The sequence below is a fragment of the Herpailurus yagouaroundi genome, unplaced genomic scaffold (genome assembly GCF_014898765.1).
Source record: "Herpailurus yagouaroundi ecotype Mexico unplaced genomic scaffold, PumYag 203, whole genome shotgun sequence".
NCBI classification, from domain to species: Eukaryota; Metazoa; Chordata; class Mammalia; order Carnivora; family Felidae; genus Herpailurus; species Herpailurus yagouaroundi.
Genome location: NW_024412434.1, coordinates 17,019,003 through 17,034,445, shown reverse-complemented (window position 1 = coordinate 17,034,445; position 15,443 = coordinate 17,019,003). Strand labels below are relative to the sequence as shown.

The following is a 15,443-nucleotide window of genomic DNA, read 5'->3' as shown; positions in this document are numbered from 1 at the left end:
AGGCCAGAGCCCGACGCGGGGCTCGAACTCACGGACCGCGAGATCGTGACCTGGCTGAAGTCGGATGTTTAACCGACTGCGCCACCCAGGCGCCCCGAGAGCAGTGTTTTTAAAACTTGTCACTTCTCAGCTCAAAACCCTTCAAATGTCTTGACTTATCACTTGTGGTCCAAGCCCAGGTCCTTACGGTGGCTTTCAAAGCCCTACACAGAGCAGGCCTCTGGCTGCTCTTCTGACACGCCTCGCTCACTCTGCTTTAGCAACACTGGCCTCTGCTGTTCTGGAACACACAGGGCACAGGCCCACCTCAAGATCCGTGCACAAGCTTGGAAACTCTTCGAATTCTCTGCGTTGCCTCCTCACAATCTTATCTCTGTGTATATGTCACCTTTCCAGGACTGCCCTCCCTGACCATCCCAGGTAAACTACAACTACTCAAATCCAGCAATCCTACCTTCCCTTCTTTAGTCGGCTCTGTTACTATACATAATAACTTACTCATCTGTTTATATCTTCCTCCCCATTTGGAATAGACGCTCCATGAATAAGGCAGGGGTTGTCATTTTTTCACGGCTATATTGATAGCACCCAGAACAATCCATACTGTGTTATGGTCAGGTGCTCAATGAATATTTGTCCAGTAAATAAATGAATCAAGAAATAAGGTGTTAACAAGAAAATTAATTTTTCCCAAATAACTAAAAACTGTATCTTTTCAAACTCCTAGATATTTAAAAACATTAAAAAATTTCTTTTAATGTTTGTTTATTTTTGAGAAAGAGACAGAGCAAGAAGACAATGAGCAGAGGGGCAGAGAGAGAGAGGGAGACCCAGAATCTGAAGCAGGCTCCAGGCTCCGAGCTGTCAGCACAGAGACTGACACGGGGCTCAAACCAACGAGCCGTGAGGTCATGACCTGAACCAAAGTTGGACGCTTAACTCACTCAGGTGCCCCAATATTTAAAAACATTTTAATGAAAGTCTTTAAAATATATCCTATACATAGTATACTATTATACACACACACACACACACACACTATATGCCATCTGGTATTTATAAGTATGAATAAACTATATAATAATATATACCATCTATACTACATATATGTATTTTTATTACATATAGTATATATTTGTGCCTTCTTAACTAGAGTATGCTGATGAAAATTTAAACTTTGTAAATGTGTGCCAGTTACTGTTTTAAGCATTTTACATGGATTTTCTCAATTTACTTATAACCATGAGGCATAGTTACTATCTCCAATGAGGTGACCCTATCAGGTGGATTTATAGTCCCCATTTCTCATATAAAGAAAACAATGTACCTAAAGTCACTCGTGTGGAAGCTGCACAGTTCCAAACAAGATAGTGTCTGATTATAAAGTCCACGTTCTCCATCAACACAACTCCGTACTAAACAGCAAATGTGCTATATTCTGAACTCTCTCTCGTAGCTATTCCTTTTCATTGAGATCACTGCATCTACTCCTAAGAAACCTTTTAAAATGTTCTTTCTGCTTTGACCTAAAAAAGAACAAAAAGCCCAGTCTTTAAAAACAGTGTCTTAATTTTACCCTCAACTCAGAGTGGGTTTCAACCATAAGTAAAGCTTCCTTTTTGCTGTTTGCTGTTTTAACTTCCAGGATGTGCTCTTTGAAAACTGAAGAAAAAGTTAAATAAATACCCTGAGTGCCACCTTTGGGTATAAAAGGAGATACTAGAGAGATGAGCAGAAACATGCTCAAAGGTAACTTTAGAGACTGCATAATCACAGCGTACCCATTTGCTGCAGCCTATGCATTTATAATTGCAGGGCTGAGAGAAAATAACAAAGTCATCTTTGATCAAATGCTCTCTACATTCTGCGAAATCCACTGAATCACGTTCGCAAGCCGGGAAGAAATCCTCAAATGTTCTATTTGGGTTTCTCTCGAAACGTGCTAGAGACCAGTGAAATTAGCCAAGTTTTTACGGTTCTTCTATATTCTACACTGAATGGTCACTTCTCATTTTTATTCATGTGTTTCCCTTCTCCTGGACTCTTCCCATTTCTAACACACTATCGAAGATGATCCAGGAACCCTATAAAAAAAGAGTAACTCATTTATATCCCATTCTTTACACATCAGTTAGCAACTATGATGTTAACAACTCAGTGACTTCTTAAAATGTATCAGAATGTTCGAGACCCATTAAATGTCTCAGTGAAGAAATTCTGCCTCTGCCTGTAATAAAGAGTGATCAACACAAATGAAAGCTTCATTATTTAAACTAGGTTTTCTCTGTCCTTTTCCATGTGATAAAACAACATAAAACTTGACATTTTAACCATTTGTAAGTGTACACTTCAGGGGCATTAAGTACATTCACACTGTCTGCACCCATCACCATCACCCATCTCCAGAACTTTTCAGTTTCCCAAATGCAAACTCTGTACCCATTTTAAACACTAATTCCCCATCCCTCCAGCCTCTGGTAATCTTTCTTCTCCTTTCTATCTCTAAGGATGTTCCTATTCTAGTTACCTCATAGAAATGGAAACAGACAGTATTTGTCTTTCTGTGTCTGGCTTATACCACTTGGCGTAAGTTCCCAAAGTTCATTCATGTTGTGCCAGAATTGCCTTCCTGTGGAAAGCTGAGTAATATTCTATTAATTGTGTACACATGTTCTTATCCATTCACCTGTTGATAGACAAGTGGGTCGTTTCCCTATTTTGGTTATTGTGAGAAATGCTGCTATGAACACTGCTTCTTGGTCTTTGAAACATCAAAGTAGCGAAGGTCAACTTTTTTTTTCATATCAAAGTATCATCACCTACCACAGTAAAGAGTTTTCTCTGTAATGGCTGATATGATGTCACTTCTTTCAAAGTCCAAGAACAAGCCATGTTTGGTCTCTGTCCCATTCCACTGCATGGTGCATCAAGAAGAATTCGGTCAAAAGATTCTCGTAAGAATGGAGGTTTTCCTGTGAAGAGAATTATAAAGATACTTGTTATGTGCCTATAGGTGTAGAATAGAAAACTCCTGACATAGGGGTGCCTGGGTGACTTAAGTCTGATGGGCGTCCGACTTCGGCTCAGGTCGTGATCTCACAGCTTGTGAGTTCGAGTCCCGTGTCAGGCTCTCTGCTCTCAGCACAGAGCCCACTTCGATCCTCTGTCTCCCTCTCTCTCTCTGCCCCTCTCCTGCTCATGCTCTCTCTCAAAAAAAAAAAAAAAATATATATATATATATATATATATTTAAATAAAAAAAAAACTCCTGAGATAGAACCAATTATCAGAAATTTAAAATCATCATCTAGACTACAAAGAAAAACAATTTCTCCTTTCAAGTAGCTGGTAAAACTAATTCTGACATATGTAAAATGGTTAATGTAATTATTATAATTGAGGGTTATTCTGTTGACATAGTGCAAATTAAGGCCTAATCATATGAGACTTTGTATCCCCAATGTCACAAGCCACAATTCATCAGAGCGAGGACCTGGAATTCATTCTAGTCATACTGAGAGCGGACACTTCTCTCAGCAATCCCTACTACAGACAGCCCCCCAAAAGAATACCTGTTAGGTTCTAGTCAAATATACTGGTTCTGAGGTTCCTCACTCTCCTCGCTTTCGTGGCCATCAGCAAGGCTATGCTCTAGAGTATCTCCTTGTATCACATGAATAATTTTCTCCGCTCCGACTTCTGAGTTATTTAGTGTTACTGGAGAAAATCATGAAACCGGTCTGTTTATATATTTCTGCTACTTAATAACTGCAAGATATTGCTGCTGACTGCCCTCACAGGAAGCCAGCTGACTGCCCACGGGAACCACAGCAATGTTCTGAGAACCACAAGATCACCTGCTTTTCTCTGACTGCACAACTGTCATACATGAGCTCTTATCAATTTAACTCATCTCCACCTATAACCTGCATTCTCACCCACAGTCTCAGAAGATCTTCTCAAAGTAAACAATTATTTTTAAGGTTTCTGGTACATACTGAAAAAATGCTCCAGAAGGATTATAGCAATTTACACTTTAATTACGATTATACTCATTCTCCTAAAAATCTTCATCAAAGAAGTTATTATTGTTGTTGTTGTTTCATTGGCCATTTCTATTTTTCCTTTATATGGTCACCTTTCTTGTTTTGTCCTTTTTCTACTTAGACTGTTGGCTTTTTCTTACTGATCAGAAGAGCTACAGGGGTAGTAGCTGCTTTCTGCACATGATTAGCTCCAGGATGCTTCGATGATCTCCTTTTGCTTTTCCAGCTCTCCAACATCGATTTAACACGTTCCTTACACTATTTTTTTATACCAAATTGTCTCTCTTAGAAAACCAAAAACTCTCCCACAGCTACCTAAATCTCTTGAATAAACTCCTTACACTAACAAATAAAGACCTCTTCTCTAGCTTCTCGACTACTCCATGTACTTCCCTAGCTACCTTTCTCAGTACTCAGCCACATTCACCAATGTTAAAAAAAAAAAAACAAACCAAAAAACCCACATCACTTTGTTACCCAAAAATGTCATGAGCTTTGCTATTTCCATGCTTCTGCTAATTCTATTTTCCTGAGATGCCCCAGCACTCATTTCCACTTGTCAAAATGCTATCTACCCTTTCAAGCCCTAACAAATGTCACCTCCTCAACCTAAACTCTTTTTTCTATTGTCCCTAGAAGAAGTAATCCATTCCTCTGAGTTGCCATAGCATTAGGTATCTTTTGGATGTATATATATATTTTTTTTCCTGAGAGAGGGAGAGCAGGTGAGCGTATGAGCAGGGAAGAGATGTAGAGGGAGAAGGAGAGAATCTTAAGCAGGCTCCATGCTCGGCACAGAGCTCAACATGGGACTTGATACCATGACCCTGGGATCGTGACCTGAGCTGCAATCAAGAGTTGAGTGAGCCACACAGGCACCCCTTCGATGTAGTCTCATACACACTAGCGTTCAAGTGGTACTTCCATCTAGACACTGAAAATTCCTAAAAAACAGGACAAGCAAGCCCACAAGATACCTTTGTATGGACTAGAATTAAGGTATGCGTATCTCTAGGTTAACATAGTTCTGCACCATGATAAACAGAGCACAGGCTGGCCTTCAGCCCCTCAACATATCCCCCAGCCAGGCACCCTTGTACAGAGCAGAAGCAAATGCCATGGCCTTGACAGGGATAGGGACAATGCCAACTCACTGAACTCACTGTTCTTAATAAGTACCATTTTCACAGAAAGCAGTGGGTATTATACAAAAATTGAGACATTCCTAAAAATATTCTAGACCTGTCTTAGATTAGACTAAGATCACCAAATGACCACAAAGATACATGGTCCAAGAGAAATCTCTCTTGTTCAAAACTAGAAAGCCATGAAATGAACATTTAAGGCTTGTATGCAGTTTAGGAGTACCCAAATTTTTATTTATCCAAAGCTTTTTCTCAATATATATTGTTAGAACAACCTTTAGTGATTTCTAAAACTGCATTCGTTTGGAGTGGTGTATAATTTAGGAGCAATTTTATGATGGAAACAATAAGACTGGGACAACATTTGGAATGAGGGGATACAGACCTTCTCCCCGGTGCAAGAATTATAACTGGTAAAAACTGTAACAAAAGCGAAAACCACCATTTAAAGTCTCTAGAAAATGCCTGGGACATACATCAAATGAAGAAACACTTATTAAAGAAAATCTAAGAAATGTGAGTATCTGTGGTATCTGAGCCACAATCCACTCACACACACTCTCTCTCAAAAAATTAACATTAAAAATTATAAAATAAAATCACCTTAGTATGCAACATAAGAATTTTAATCATATTAATTCAATTTACGGAGCAGGTAAAAGTCACCCTGAAGTAAACTGGAAGAATTATTGATTTTGTGCTCTTTCATTTTTCAAGTCAGTATTTATTCCATGTCCAGCTAACAATTTTTGTGCATAAAATTTATGCACTAGGAATACAAATTATTTAAAACTGTGAAAAAATTATATTTTCCAAAGATAGCTATGCCAATACCTTCCATCCCACATGCCCTTCAATTTGACATTGACTCTTCTCCCACAAGAGATGGGGTCTACTGTTCCTTTTCTTTTATTGTGGACAAGAGCAGAACTGATACTACATGACTTCTGGACTAAGTCATAAAAGGTTGATACAGCTTCTGCCTGGGGCTCTTAGTACACTCATTCTCAGAACCTAAGCCACTTGGTCTGAGAAAGCCCAGTCGGTACACATGGGAGAGGCCACATGTAGGTCCTATCTGAGAACCACCATCAACCTCCAGACATGCACGTGACAGATAAAGCTTTTGAGATGACGCTTCCCTCAGGTACCCAGTGACTGCTAATTGCGTCAGATACTCAAAGTGGGAACCACTCAGAGGTCCCAGTCATTCCCTCAAACTGTGAGAAATAATAATAAGATCACTGTGTTAGGTCACTAAGTGATGAAATGATTTGTTACAACAGCAGTTCATACCCAGAACTGTTTAAAAATCAAAACCACCCTGCAACTTGAAATCAGTGCATGGTTAAGCCACTGAATCAACTTCTTGCCACCTTATACTACACACCTCACTCATCCGCTCAGAGGACTTCGAACTCTTTCAACTTAAAAAGAAAAGAAAAATTTTATTAACTAAAAGGAACTCAGAAAACACGGGGTCGGGGGGGGTTGTTAAATGGCAGAATAGGAAGATCTTGAGCTCACCTTATACCACAGACACTAAACCAACAACCGTATCTACTGCAATCGATTAGGAAAATCTGAAGACTGGGAGAAGAGACCTTCCACAGCCAGTCACAGAGAGAAGGCCATCTCAGAAAGGGTAAGAGGGGTGGAGACAAGGTCAATAACCAAACTCCTCGTGTGAAAAACCACAAAAGGAAGGGACATCACAAACATAGAGGAGTGAGTGGATCAGAACCCACAGCAGGCAACCTCAGTCCTGGGCACTTACTGGGAACATGAGTCTTCACGATATCTGGCTTTGAAAATCAGCAGAGCCTAAAAATGGGAGCTCTGACAATCAGGCGATATCAGTTGATTTTTCAAGAGAAACTCTGTAGCCCAGAAGGATGCCTTCAAAGTGCTGAAAGGAAAAACCTACAACCCAAAATACTCTACCCGGCAAAGTTATCTTGAAGCAGAAATGAAGGAGAGATAAAGAGTTTCCTGGACAAGCAAAAGTTAAAAGAGTTTATCACCATTAAACCAGCCTTATAAGAACTGTTAAAAGGAATTCCTTAAGAGGTAAGAAAAGCCTGTAACTGGAAGAAAAATATAAAAGGGAAAAAACTTCACTGGTAAAAGCAAACATAGAGTGACCATAGTAAATTAATCACTTATAAAGCTAGTATGGAGGCTAAAACATTAATGTTGGGAAATCACATACATCTACCAAAATCAGTCAAGGAATATACAAAATAAAAAGACATAAATATGATATCATATACATAAAATGAAAGGGGAGTCAAAATTTATGCTTTTAGAATGTGTTCAAGGGACGCCTGGATGGCTCAGTTGGTTGAGTGCCTGACTCTTGATTTCAGCTCAGGTCATGCATGATCCCTGGGGATATGGGATCGAGCCCTGAATCTGGCTTCACACTAAGCATGGAGTCTACCCCCTCCCCCACCGCCGCCCCCCCCCCCCCCACAACTCATGCTCTTTTTTTTTAACTTTATTTTTTATTTTTTAAAATTTACATCCAAATTAGTTAGCAAATAGTGAAACAACGATTTCAGGAGTAGATTCCTTAATGCCCCTTACCCATTTAGCCTCTCCCCCTTCTCACAACCCCTCCAGTAACCCTCAGTTTGTTCTCCATCTTTATGAGTCTCTTCTGTTTTGTCCCCCTCCCTGTTTTTATATTATTTTGGCTTCCCTTATGTTCATCTGTTTTGTTTCTTAAAGTCCTCATATGAGTGAAGTCATATGATTTTTGTCTTTTTCTGACTAATTTCATTTAGCATAATACCCTCCAGTTCCATCCTCGTAGTTGCAAATGGCAAGATTTCATTCTTTTTGATTGCCGAGTAATACACCATTGTGTGTGTGTGTGTGTGTATATATATATACACATATACCATATCTTCTTTATCCATTCATCCATCGATGGACGTTTGGGCTCTTTCCATACTTTGGCTATTGTTGATTGTGCTGCTATAAACATGGGGGTGCATGTGTGCCTTTGAAACAGCACACCTGTATCACGTGGATAAATGCCTACTAGTGCAATTGCTGGGTCATAGGGTAGTTCTATTTTTAGTTTTTTGAGGAACCTCCATACTGTTTTCCAGAGTGGCTGCACCAGCTTGCATTGCCACCAACAATGCAAAAGAGATCCTCTTTCTCCGCATCCTCGCCAACATCTGTTGTTGCCTGAGTTGTTAACGTTAGCCATTCTGACAGGTGTAAAGTGATATCTCATTGTGGTTTTGATTTGTACTTCCTTGATGATGAGTGATGCTGAGCATTTTTTCATGTGTCGGTTGGCCATCTGGATGTCTTCCTTGGAGAAGTACTTATCCATGTCTTTTGCCCATTTCTTCACTGGGTTAGTTGTTTTTTGCTTGCTGAGTTTGATAAGTTCTTTCTAGATTTTGGATACTAACCCTTTATCGATATGTCATTTGCAAATATCTTCTCCCATTCTGTCGGTTGCCATTAAGTTTTGCTGATTGTCTCCTTTCCTGTGCAGAAGCTTTTTATTTTGATGAGGTCCCAGTACTTCATTTTTGCTTTTGTTTCCCTTGCCTCCGGAGACGTGTTGAATAAGAAGTTGCTGCGGCCAAGATCAAAGAGGTTGTTGCCTGCTTTCTCCTCGAGGATTTTGATGGCTTCCTGTCTTACACTGAGGTCTTTCATCCATTTTGACTTTATTTTTTGTGTATGGTGTAAGAAAGTGGTCCAGGTTCATTCTTCTACAAGTCACTGTCCAGTTTTCCCAGCACCACTTGCTGAAGAGACTGTCTTTATGCCATTGGATATTCTTTCCTGCTTTGTCAAAGTTTAGTTGACCATACGTTTGTGGGTCCATTTCTGGGTTCTCTATTCTGTTCCATTCATCTGAGTGTCTGTTCTTGGGCCAGTACCATACTGTCTTGATAATTACAGCTTTGTAGTATAGTTTGAAGTCCAGAATTGTGATGCCTCCTGTTTTGGTTTTGTTTTTCAAGATTGCTTTGGCTATTCGGGGTCTTTTCTGGTTCCATACAAATTTTAGGATTATGTGTTCTAGCTCTGTGAAGAATGCTGGTGTTACTCTGAGAGGGATTGCACTGAATATGTAGATTGCTTTGGGTAGTATCGACATTTTAACAATATTTGTTCTTCCTATCCAGGAGCATGGAATCTTTTTCCATTTCTTTGTGTCTTCTTCTATTTTTTTCATAAGCTTTCAGTGTATAGATTTCCGTGTATAGATTTCAGTTTTCAGTGTGTAGATTTTTCACCTCTTTGGTTAGATTTATTCCTAGGTATTTTATGGTTTCTTGTGCAATGGTAAATGGGATCAATTCCTTGATTTCTCTGTCACTTCATTGTTGGTGTATAGGAATGCAACCGATTTCTGTGTGTTGATTTTATATCCTGCAACTTTGCTGAATTCATGAATCAATTCTAGCAGTTTTTTGGTGGAATCTTTTGGGTTTTCCATATAGAGTATCATGTCATCTGCGAAGAGTGAAAGTTTGACCTCCTCCGGCCGATTTGGATGCCTTTTATTTCTTTGTGTTGTCTGACTGCAGAGGCTAAGACTTCCAATACTATGTTGAATAACACTGGCAAGAGTGGACATCCCTGTCTTGTTCCTGACCTTCAGGGGAAAGCTGTCAGTTCTTCCCCATTGAGGATGATATTAGTGTTGGGTAGTTCATTTATGGCTTTTATGATCTCAAGATATGCTCCTTCTATCCCTACTTTCTTGAGGGTTTTTATCAAGAAAGGATGGTGTATTTTGTCAAATGCTTTCTCTGCATCTATTGAGAGGATCATATGGTTCTTTTCCTTTCTTTTATTGATGTGATGAATCACGTTAATTGTTTTGCAGATATTGAACCAGCCCTAGATCCCAGGTATAAATCCCGCTTGGTCGTGGTGAAAAACTTTTTTTAATATATTGTTGGAGCCGGTTGGCTAATATCTTGTTGAGGATTTTTGCATCCATGTTCATCAGGGAAATTGGTCTGTAGTTCTCCTTTTTAGTGGGGTCTCTGTCTGGTTTTGGAATCAAGGTAATGCTGGCTTCATAGAAAGAGTTTGGGAGTTTTCTTTCTGTTTCTAATTTTTGGAACAGTTTCAAGGGAATAGGTATTAACTCTTCCTTAAATGTTTGGTAGAATTCCCCTGGAAAGCCTTCTGGTCCTGGACTCTTGTTTTTGGGGAGATTTTGATTACTAATTCGATTTCCTTACTGGTTTTGGGTCTGTTCAAATTTTCTATTTCTTCCTGTTTCAGTTTTGGTAATGTATATGTTTCTAGGAATTTGTCCATTTCTTCCAGATTGCCTATTTTATTGGCATAAAATTGCTCATAATATTCTCCTATTATTGTTTTTATTTCTGTTGTTTTGGTTGTGATCTCTCCTCCTTCATTCTTGATTTTACTTATTTGGGTCCTTCCCTTTTTCTTCTTGATCAAACTGGCTAGTGGTTTATCAATTTTGTTAATTCTTTCAAAGAATTCTGGTTTCTTTCTGGTTCTTTCTTTCTTTCTTTCTGGTTTCATTCATCTGTTCTACTGTTTTTTTTGGTTTCGACAGCATTAATTTCTGCTCTAATCTTTATTATTTGTCTTCTGCTGGTTTTGGGTTTTATTTGCTGTTCTTTTTCCAGCTCCTTAAGGCATAAGTTTAAGTTGGGTATCTGAGATCTTTCTTCCTTCTTTAGGAAGGCCTGGTTTGCTATATACTTCCCTATGACCACCTTTGCTGCGTCCCAGAGGTTTTGGGTTGTGGTGTTAACATTTTCATTGACTTCCATATACTTTTTAATTTCCTCTTTAACTTCTTGGTTAGCCCATTCATTCTTTAGTAGGATGTTCTTCAGTCTCCAAGTATTTGTTACCTTTCCAAATTTTTTCTTGTGGTTGATTTCAAGTTTCATAGCTTTGTGGTCTGAAAATATGCACGGTATGATCTCAATCTTTTTGCACTTACTTAGGGTCATGCTCTCTCTTAAAAAAAAAAAAAAAAGAACGTGTTCAAACTTAAGTGACCACCAACTTAACATAGACTGCTATACACAAGTGGATGTTATAAATGAATGCCATGGTAACCACAAATAAAACCTATAACAGATACACATACACAAAAAGAGAAAAGAACCCAAGCATAACACTAAAGAAAACCGCCAAACCACAAAGGAAGAGAGCAAGGGAAAAAGAAAAGAACAGAGAAGAACTACAAAAATAACCAGAAAGCAATTAACAAAATGGCAATAATTATGTACCTATCAATAACTGCTTTTAAGTTTAAATAAATGCTCCATTCAAAAGACAGGTGACTAAATGAATAAAAACCAAGACCTGTCTCTAGGCTGTCTACAAAAGACTTGTTTCAGACCTAAAGATACACAGAGACTGAAAATGAAGGGATGGAAAAAGATATTCTGTGCAAACAGAAGCAAAAAATTAAAAAGCCAAGCAGAAACACCTATGTCAAACAAAACAGACTTTAAAACAAAGATTCTAATAAGAGATAAATAAGGGTATTACATAATGATAAAAGGATCAAGACAGCAAGAGGATATAACAATTGTAAATATCTATTCACCCAACATAGAAGCACCTAAATACATAAAGCAAATATTAACAGACATAAAATGACAATACAATACTAATATACAATAATAGCAGTGGACTTTAACACCTCAATTATGTCAACTGATAAAATATCCAGACAGAAAATCAACAAGGAAATAGTGGCTTTGAAATACACATTAGACCAAATGGACCTAACAGATACAGAACATTCCATCCAAAATGAGCAAAACACACATTCTTTTCTAGTGCACATGGCATATTCTCCAAAGTGGATCACGTGTCAGGCCAGAAAACAAGCCTCACTAAGTTTAAAAACACTGAAATCATATCAATTATCTTTTCCAACCACAACAATATGAAACTAGAAAGCAATTATTTAAAAAACAGAAACAAGAAAAAACACAAATACATGGTGGCGAAACAACATGCTACTAATCAGTCAATGGGTCAATGATGAAATAAAAAAGGAAATAAAAAAATACCCGGAGACAAATGAAAATGGAAACGCAACAGTCCAAAATTTTGGGACAAAGCAAATGCAGTTCTAAGACAGAAGTTTGCAGTGATATAGGTATACCTCAAGAAACCAGAAAAATCTCACATAATCTGACCTTGTAACTAAAGAAACAAGGAAAAAGAACAAAGCTTAAAGTTAGAGGGAAGTAAATAAAAAGATTAGAGCAGAAATAAATTGAAACTAAAAAAAAAAAAAAAACAGTAAAGATCAATAATTGAATAAACAAAATTAATAAACCTTTATACAGATTCATCAAAACTCTAATAAAATCAGAAATAAAAGAGCAGAAATAACTGACACCACAGAAATAAAAAGGATTCTAAGAGAACACTACAAAAAAATGATACACAAACTGGAAAACGTAAAAGAAATGCATCAATTCCTAGAAACATACAATCTCCCAACACTTAATAAGAAATAGAAAATTTGAACAGACCAGTTACTAGTAGTGAAAATAAATCAATAATCAAAAAACTCCCAACAAACACAAGTCCAGGGCCAGATGGCTTCAAAGATGAATTCTACCAAACATTTAAAGAAGAGTTAATACCTATTCTCAAACTATTTCAAAAAATAAAATAGGAAGAAAAACTTCCAAAGGCATTCTAACAAGCCATCATTAGCCTTATACCAAAAGCAGACAATGACACTACAGAAAAAGAAAACTGCAGGCCCATATCCCTGACACAAAGACAGGTGCAAAAATCCTCAAAACATTAGCAAACCAAATTCAACAATACGTGAAAAGGATCATTCACCACTACCAAATGGAATTTATTTCAGGGATGCAAGGATGGTTCAACATTCACATACTAACGTGATACATCATCGCATTAACAAGAGGAAGGATGAAAACCACAGGACTGGGCACCTGGGTGGCTCAGATGGTTAAGCATCCAACACTTGATTTCAACTCAGGTCATAATCTCATGGTTCGTGAGTTAGAGCTCCACATCAGGCTCTGTGCTGACAGTGCAGAGCCTGCTTGGAATTCTCTCTCTCTCTGCTCCCCCCAACTCGTGTGCACGTGCGCTCTCTCTCTCTCAAAATAAACTTAAAAAAAAAAAAAACCATAGGATCATCTCAATAGACGCAGAAAAAAGTATCTGACAAAATGTAACATCTCTTCGTGATAAAAACTCTCAACAAAGTGGGTTTAGGAGAAACATGCCTCAATATAATAAAGGCCATATATGAAGCACACATAGCCAATATCATAGTCCATAGCAAAAAACTGAAAGCTTTTCCTCTAAGATCAGGAATAAAACAAGGATGTCCACTCTCACCACTTTTAGTCAACATAGTACTGGAAGTACTAGCCACAGCAATCAGACAAGAAATAAAATGGATCCAAATTGGTAAGGAGAAAACAAAACTGTTATTCTTTGCAGATGACATGATACTATATATAGAAAACCCTGAAGATTAAAAAAAAATTAGAATAAATGAATTCAGTAAAGTTACAGAATGCAAAGTTAATACAGAGAAATCTATTGTGTTTCTATATGGAGAAGAAAAAATAATAAAATAATCCCATTTACAACTACACCAAAAAGAATAAAATACCCAGGAATAAATTCAACCGAGGGGAAAACCCATACTCTGAAAACTATAAGACATTGAGGAAAGAAACTGAAGACAATACATATAAAAAGATATTCCATACTCGCGGATGGGAAGAATATTGTTAAAATTCCCATATTACCAAAAGAAATTTACAGATTCAATGCAATCCCTACCAAAATAACTGCCGTGCTTTTCACAGAATTTGTACAGATAATACTAAAATGTGTATGAAATCACAAAGACCCCAAATACCAAAGCAATCTTGGAAAAGAAGAAGAAAGCTGGAGGTATCACAATTCCAGATTTCAAGATACACTAGAAAGCTATAGTAACCTGGAAGAATATGGTACTGGCACAAAAAAAGATCAATGGAAAAGGATACAGTGGTTGGAAATAAAACCATGCTTTTATGTTCACTTAATTAATAAAAAAAGGAGGCAAGAATATGCAATGGGGAGTGGGGAAAAGATGGTCTCTTCAATAAATGGTTCTGGGAAAACTGGACAGTTACATGCCAAAGAGCAAAACTGGTACACTTTCTCATATCAAACACAAAAATAAATTCAAAATGGATTAAAGACCTAAATATGAGACCTAAAGCCATAAAATTCCTAAAAGAAAACACAGGCAGTCATCTCTTTGCATCAGCCTTAGCAACATATTTATGGATACGTCTCTGCAGTAAAGGGAAAAAAAAGCAAAAATAAACTATTGGAACTAAACCAAAATAAAAAGCTTATGCACAGTGAAGGAAACCATCAGAAAATGAAAAGGCAAACCTACTGATGTAAGATTTTGCAAATGATATATCTATCTGTAAGGTGTTAATATCTGAAATACATACAGAACTTCTACAACTCAGCACCAAAAAAAACCCCAAAGAATACAATTAAAAAGTGAGCAGAGGACCTGAAGACATTCTTTCAAAGATGACATACAGATGGCCAACAGACCCACAAAAAAGATGCTCAACATCACTAATCATCAGGGAAATGCAAAATAAAACCACAGTAAGATCTCACCTCACACAACAGTGAGAATGGCTAGTGTCAAAGACAAGAAATAATATATAAGGATGTAAAGAAAAATCTTTTGCACTGTTGGTGGGAATGTAAATCAATACAACTGCTATGGAAAACAGTATGGAGATTCCTCAAACAATTAAAAATAGAAATACCACATGATCCAGTAATCTGGATAATTACCTGAAGAAAATGAAAACATGAATTCAGAAAGATATATGCGCCCCCACATTTACTGCAGCTTTAGTTACAGCAGCCAATATACGGAAGCAATTCCCAGTGTCTACTGATAGATGGATACAGATGTGGTATACACACACACACGGAATAGTCAACCATAAAAATGAAAGGCATCTTTGCCATTCACAACAACATGGATGGATCTAGAGGGTATGTAAAATAAGACAGAGAAAGACAAATACCATAGGATTTCACATATATGTGGACTCTGAATGTCAAAACAATAAACAAACAAACAGAAATAGACTCAAATACAGGGGACAAACCGGTGGTTGCCAGCAGGGAGGCGGGTGAGTTGATGGGCAAAATAAGTGAAAGAAATTAA

At 37.7% G+C, this 15,443-nt stretch overlaps 1 protein-coding gene across 5 annotated transcripts in view; it reads right to left on the bottom strand.

The window, feature by feature from the left end:
• The window catches only part of NSUN6 (NOP2/Sun RNA methyltransferase 6), a 73,934-nt gene that overhangs the window by 16,497 nt on the left and 41,994 nt on the right, over positions 1-15,443 (bottom strand). For 4 of the 5 annotated variants that reach the window (XM_040451287.1, XM_040451283.1, XM_040451284.1 and 1 more), the window contains exon 9: positions 2,824-2,972. In XM_040451287.1, coding sequence (XP_040307221.1) covers positions 2,824-2,972 — 149 coding nt within the window. Of the gene's footprint in view, positions 1-2,819; positions 2,973-15,443 lie in introns of all 5 variants that reach the window. The other variant, XM_040451285.1, reaches the window with a different exon arrangement.